This window comes from Solanum pennellii, chromosome 1 (assembly GCF_001406875.1).
Source record: "Solanum pennellii chromosome 1, SPENNV200".
NCBI lineage: Eukaryota > Viridiplantae > Streptophyta > Magnoliopsida > Solanales > Solanaceae > Solanum > Solanum pennellii.
Genome location: NC_028637.1, coordinates 102711104 through 102718939, shown reverse-complemented (window position 1 = coordinate 102718939; position 7836 = coordinate 102711104). Strand labels below are relative to the sequence as shown.

Below are 7836 nucleotides of genomic sequence, written 5' to 3'. Positions count from 1 at the left end.
AAGAAAATATCACATGTTTGTGGGTCCAATCCTTAACACAAAAAATGAGTTATGTGAATTGAGAAGTAAGAGTACTATTCATTTGATTGATCATTCTGTGCTTATCAAAATAAAGATAACATTTTTCCTAAAAGTATTTTTATAAAAACTAATATATTTTTACTCATGTCAAATACTTCCAAGTACATGAAAATGACAAGTTATTGTTGCTTATTGATTTTTTTTATTTTTTACTTCTTCTTACAAATTGAGTGGCCTCTCACATTCAATATACTATTTTTATTTTTGTGTTTATTTAGTTCACAATTTCAAATTATTATAATTAATAATGATATTAAAATAGGTTGATCGATAGATTATGATTCGTAGAGACAATTTGGTAAAGTGCAAAAAGCGACAGTCTAGATCTAAAAAAATGTGTACAGCATGATCAAGCAGGTCCTTGTATAAGGAGGGATATCGATCATGATACATTAAGACAGATGAATATCTTTTTCGAGATCAATAAATTTGTTCATTTTAATGAATATATAATTATTGTGTATCAATCATCCTTATTTAATTAAAAGAAAAAGTGCCAAATAAATTTATAGATTAAGTGATTAGTGAATGCTTCTACATATAAGAAATTAGTAGTATGCTTTAGGTTGAATTTTGTTTTAAGCATAATATATAAACATGCCCTTTAACTTGGCTTCGAATCACATTTATGTCATTCAACTTTGGGTGTGCACAAGTAGACACTTAAACTTGTATAAAGTTGAACAAATAGACACACATGTCTTACATGTCATACTACATGTCATTTTTTGTTCTACGTGGTGGTGTCCTACGTGTATTGTGTCATGTAGGACTCATGTGTTTATTTATTTAAAAGTTGGATAGTTAAAGTGTCAGTTTGTGCATTATGAAAGTTGGAGGTCAAAATTAAAATTTATAGCTAAGTTTAGAATCAAATATATGTATTATGCCTTTGTTTTAATTGTAACAACAAAATAGTATGAAAAAATTGAATGTTCAATACCAATATGTATTGCTTCTTCTAATCTCTTCAAGCATAACAATATATGTATAAAGACAGACCTAATATAATTAATATCGTCATGTTCTTCCCATATAAATAAATAAAATAAAATATATCATAAAGTCAATTATAACTTGTACCCAATATATTAATTAGGCATGCCTTTAATATACATAATATGTCACTATTAATTAGGCCTTTGTCTTTACTTTTTGTTACAACTTGCAATTCATTACTTTTCTGTAAAAGACATTTACATATAAATATACTCTAAAATATTGTCCTTTGATATATTTAGAATACATATATCAAGTTTGATTTGCAAAAATATAACCCCTTTATCCATCTAAAAGTTAATAATTCCCTCCTAATTAAAATCATCGAAACACTATTTTTCCTTCCTAATTAGGTATTTCCTTATTATCTACCCACTTCAATATCTACTTAATAACAATTTTAGAAAATTTTAATTAGACAACAATAACCATAAAGGTCATGGAATCACTTAAATACGATTGATGACTTGTTGACCCAAGAGCATAGATATTTATTTTCACTTTTATTGAATACTCCTTCTGTCCAACCGTCCACTATACTAATTTGAAATATTCAATAATATTTGTTCATTTTATAAAATTAATGAATATTTTTATATTATACAAAATATTATATTCAAAATATTATATTCAAAGGATAATATAATAAAATTATTTTTTATTTTATAATTTCTTAAAAATTATATTAAGTCAATAATATAAATCTATTGTTAGACAGAAAAAGTATTTACCTGATATAGTGTACTCATCTTTATTGCCATAATAAATACAACATTGACTCTTTGTCCACTAGCACTCAATACTCATAACATATCACACACTTTTATCACTTATCTTTTTGCACGTTTATTCGAATGAATTTATAACTTATAATTTCTAACGTTAAAAGTTATAAATTATAAACTACAAACTTATTTATTTTTATATTTTAACGTTAAACAAGTGTTAGAAGCACTTTTAAATCTAACTTAAGTACTGATAAAGAGTTTTAAAAGTATTTTACTTAAGGACTAATAAAGAGTTTTAAAAGTATTTTGATTGATAAATATCTAAAATAAATCAATTTAAATAAGGTTTAAGTCACATATTTATTTTTATATGTATCTATAGTGATGCAATATGTGGATTTGTTTGGTACGAAGGAAAATCTATTTTTTTAAAATTTTCATGCTCAATTAGTTAATATTTTTTTTAAAGAAAAATCATAATATGGAAAAAAATCTTTAATTGAGTTAGGTAAAATAAATTTTGATAAGTGAAGTACAAATTAACTTCTCCTAGCCCCATCTCTACATAACCACCCATTCCGTATGAAAATTTTTATTTCGTAAGAGGTACGTCAAATCATATTTGTATGAGGCATTATTTAATTAATAAATGGGATGAGACCCATCTACCAAGTGACAAGTGAGATCTATTAAGTTTTTTTGACATTTTTTTTTGTTTTTCACTTATTTCAATATGTTTTTAGTTTTATTTGTTTAAAATAATCTTTTAATCAATCTAATTAGTTTATTTTTTTTATTTTTTGTTTTACACTTATTTCAACATATTTTTTATTTTTATTTTTTAACACGTTTTTTCTTAACTAGTCTAATTAGTTTATATTTTTTTTAGTTTTGCACTTATTTCAATATATTCTTTTATATTTTTTAAAATGTTTTTTTCTTAACTAATCTAATTAGATTATGCTTTTCTTTAATTATTTTTTGTTTTACACTTATTTCAATATATTTTTGTTTTCATTTAAAATGTCTTTAACTAATCTAATTAGTTTCTCTTTTTCTAATCTGTAGTGAATTTTGATTTGATTTTTAATATTGTATAAGTTTTTATTTTACTATATTAAATTTTTTCTATTTTTTGTTATTTATTCATATTTTAATAAATAGTTGTTTGTATTTAGTTTTTTATATATAAAATCAAGATATAAATAGTTTCTTTAATTCTAATAATTATCTTTTATCAAAAGTATAAATAAAAATTTATAAAGTCAAAAAAAGTCTTTTAAAGCATAAATTAATAAAATTATTATTTTATTTTCTAAGAAACATGTATGAAAAGTAAATAAATACAATATTTATTAAATTTTCACCTGACTTGAATTTTTTTAGGAATAAAAAGTATCATATAAATTAAAAGAACGATTACATATTTATATTAGTGTTATGAATATTTCCTTACTTATCGTGAATAAAATTATTAAATTATTAAAATATAAAAATACAAATTTAAAATAATGGTTAAAAGTGAAATCAAATAAAAAAATAAAAAGTAGAGGAGGAGGGTAAAACGTCAAACGAAGAGAGGAAAATAAAAGTTTGGGCCATTTTCTTTGAAATGGGACCCAGTTAATTACTTGTCAAAAAATAAATGAAAAATCATATAAATTTTACCTATTACATAATACTTGCGTTTAATTCTTAATATTTTCTTCATTTAAAAAAGAATAATTTTAAAATGGAGGGAGTAAAATTTTTGTATCCCTATGGTTCTTACATCAACCCATTATGTTTGCTTAAATTATATAGAAATAATTTTAAAATATTTTTTATCTGCTTTTAGAACAGAACAATTTCAATAATATTTTCGATTTCAACTATAAAATTACATTTTTTTATTTGTGTAGCATGTTCGAGTTCCACACAATTCCGCTATTTTTGAATCCAGAAGATTCGAAATTAGAATTTGTTTTTCTGTTTTCACCATTAATTGTGGTGACATAATAATTGTAGTACAAGTGAGCTGTCAAATAATTATTAATCAATCACGTGCTTGATGCGTTCCATTCTCCAAACGCAAGTTCCGTACTCTTTTTAAAAAAAGAACATATGAAAGCTCGAATAAAGATATAGCGCTTCTTAACTTAGCACAAATGCAACTCCCTATTCGAGAAATTAAATACAAATTTTTAATTACAAATAAAAAATTATTTATCAAATACGGAGAAACTAAATACAAATTTTTAATTAAAAATAAAAAATTACTTACCATTTTATTATGTTCCACGACTCATGTTTCACAAAGGTTATAAGTTATGTGAAACATGTTCATATTTGCTACATACATTCAAGTTTGGTTAATTTAAAGACAAAATATATAAGTATGACTCTTTAGTTAACGTTAATTAATAATTATAACTTTTAATTTGGTTGTACGGAAATAGATATTTAAATTTGTATAATATTTTTGAACAAATGAACACATTCGTCCTACATGACACTCTACATATCCTACATGACATATCATGTGTATTATGTCACATAAGACACTTGTGTCCACTTGTTCAATTTTATAATAATTTACGTGTCTGCTTATGCACATTCAAAATTAAAAAACATAATTGTTTGTTGACGTTAAGTTAAGGGGTCATGTTTATGTATTATGTGAGCTCATTTTAGAATAGTATTCTATAATTATATTAAAATGCGTAATGCGTTAAATTAATTAAAAAAATAAATATTTAGAAGTAACGAATTATTTGATTAGAAACAAATTATGTGAAATTTGATAACTAGCAATAACTATCAAAACTATTAATTTTTATTCCACACATCAAACTCCAAAATTCTTTTTTTTTTCTATTCCAAAACTGAGCCTAAATTCTTTTTTTATCCTCCCATTGTTCTATTTTTAGATATATATTTTTCCATTTAAATGCCAGCTCGATTGCAGCTAAGCTGATCCGTTCTTATAGCTTATTTTTAGTATGTTTATAAATTTAAACTTTATATGTATCCAACATCTTTACAGTATTTTTAAAATATTCTTACTCAATCAAGCACAACTATATTAATTAAAATTGAAATATTACTAATTCTACTTTCTACATTTAAAGGAAAATATTTACACTGCAATTAATAAATAGAGTTGACATTTTTAGAACACATAACATGCCTTGTATCATTTATTTTTTGACATGGGTAGCAACAATCATGCATTAACATAAATCTCAATTCTGGAGTACAATAATATTACATTATATTTATAATAATATATGCTCTTCATCACACCTCTCTACACATACTACTAATACATAATAATAACAATATTACAAAAAAAGGATTTTTTATGTTATATTTGGGTTGGTAAAAAAAATAAAAGAGCTAATAATGATGAGCAAAATTCACTTTTCTTTTTCTTCCACATGGATCACTCAAAAAGAAATGTCCATCATATCCAAAGCCAAATTTTCCATCATAAGAGATTCAACTTCTCCTGAACAATTCATCTTTGTATTTGTTTTTCCATTTCCTGCAGTTACAAATTCGGTAAACAAACGAGAAACCGCGTATATATTTATTAATTTGACGTAAACATTGTGCGTGCGTACGTACCATAAAAGGAATCTGACATTGTTTGGTTGAAAGTTGGACTTGACATTTTTTTGAGTGGGCAAGAAGAAAGTGGAAGAACAGGTAAATTCTGACAATTGCAAATTTCAATCATATTGCCATCTGGGTCATGAAAAAAGAGTTGATCTACTGTAACTCCACCTTCTTTAACAGTAGCAGTTACATATTCAACATTCATATCATTCAATCTCTGAATAATAAGATCCATATCTGTACATTGAAATGAAATGTGATTATCTTTTGGGTTAATTTTTCCCCTTTTTGATTGCACATCTTCTTTTCCTAACAAATGAATTCCAATTCCATGGTTGAATAACCTGAAAAAGAAAATATAAAACCCAAAATTGTCATGTCAAATGTAAAAATTAATACTATCAAATTAGGGATTAGAATATGTGTGTGAGGATTTTACCAAGCACCATCAAAATCAAAGGAGGATGGACGTTTGATTAGTACGAAACCGAGGACTTGTTCATAAAATTGGGCAGATTTAGGAACAGATTTGCAGACATAAGAAACATGATTCAACGCTAACAAAGGCATTCTGTTTTCTTCATCATAAGAAGATGTTGTGGATGATGAATCTGATGATGCTGATGACCAGTTGAAGTTTGTTTCCTCAACTGATTCTGCTTTCACTATTTCTCTTCCCATTAAAACTACACTTGAAAAAATATAATCTTGTAATTAGCTTAATCTATATGGAAAAATAATAAGTAAGACTATTCTTTTATGTGTGGAACTTTCTATTGCCAAAGCACAGATATTTATAACCAAAAAGAGTAGCTTAGGGGGTGTTTGGATTTTTTTGAAATAAGGGTTGGGTAGGGTAGGGGGGGGGGATAAGGAGGAATGGTACATATCAAAATCCTACATACATACACGTCAATACGTATAATCTTATCCACCACCAACAAACAGGTATTACATTAATTTCTTAGTATCACAGTTTAGTATTCTTTCTGCTCTTATTTACTAGTCTATTTTAATAAATAAAAAAATATTTTTACTTAAATATACCCTCGAGTGATTATTTATAAATGATTCAAAATTTTTGAAGATTTTGAATTTGTAATCATTCACTTCATAATTAACCAGGATGAATAGATAAAATCATCGTGTCAACAATTATTTTCTTAAGAAGACAACTCTCAAATAAATCAAATAATTCACTTATTCAAATTTAATCAGAATTCAAAAATAAAATATCAAAACACTAAATGGAAACACTTCTTAGTCTCACCAAATAGTACACATCACTATCTATGCGTCCCAGCAGTTTCACGTTTTGGTTGTCCGTATTCTTGAGTCTTGACGCTGCTGATTTTATTTGAACCCACATTCACTCATTATAACTTCCTTACCTACCCAACCTTTAAACTTTTACGGTATTTTTTTTCAATTTTATCTAGCACAATTTATGTAATACTATATGACTAGATATAAGAAATGAATTTAACGCTTCTTCAGGACCTACGAGCCAAAGGACAGTATCAAATAAATATTGATTATGAGACATATACCTCGCGAAAGGTAACATAGGTAAATAAATAATTATATATATTAAGTTAGATTTACTCGAATAATTAATTACTCGAGTAGTTAATTACTTGGTAAGAGAGAGAAAAGAACATAGACCTATATATAAATCACATGACTTGTCAGTACGTTTGGATAAATATAATCCCTTACTCGGTTTCACTATTTATTTATTTTAACTCCAATTAGAAGAAAGTTATACAGCTTTTTGATAGAAAGGATGGATGCACTTTAATAAGTTAAAACGAAAATTTTGAAAATATGATTGATGTAGTAGCAAAAGTGGTCACTGATTTAAGTACTAATCATTTCTATGATTCAATTATAATTATTATTCTTCCTTGGCCCTCATATCAAATTAGAATCAAATTGGACCAATCTTTTTGTGTTTCAATTAATTGTTAAAAGAAAAAAAATGGAAATATGAAAGTTACCTTTTAAATCTGGTTGAATATTTATGTGATCCATGATTACGATTAATTATTGAAGCGAATAGAATAAATATCATTTTAATATTTTTAGTCAGTGGATTAACATATTTTGCCTTATTGAAAGAAATAATTTGTATTTATGGCCAGTCTATATTCATCATATAACAAGAGTATAATATATTAGTTAATTAATTATACATCAACTACTAACTTAAATTTGTAAAAAGAGAAAAAATTAAAATTATTTTTTTGTTGTTAAGATCTATAGACTGTTCATGTATGTAAAGAGTCAAAATAATTGAGGCCAAAACAGTAGAATCTAGGACAAACAAATACATGTGAAAAAACAGGTATACTCAATAAAAACAAAAATACTCAGACTAATAATAATCTGAGAAGATGCCCTAAAAAAACATTTTAAGAAATTAAAA

General features: G+C 25.3%; 1 protein-coding gene across 1 annotated transcript; it reads right to left on the bottom strand.

The window, feature by feature from the left end:
- Window positions 1–4956: 4956 nt before the first annotated feature.
- LOC107009920 lies at window positions 4957–6186 on the bottom strand. Its single transcript, XM_015209222.2, has 3 exons — window positions 5848–6186; window positions 5418–5752; window positions 4957–5334 (listed from the first exon to the last, which is right to left on the bottom strand). The coding sequence occupies exons 1-3, from the start codon at window positions 6087–6089 to the stop codon at window positions 5237–5239; spliced, it is 675 nt and encodes a 224-aa protein (XP_015064708.1). The 5' UTR covers window positions 6090–6186; the 3' UTR covers window positions 4957–5236.
- Between the last annotated feature and the right edge of the window lie 1650 nt (window positions 6187–7836).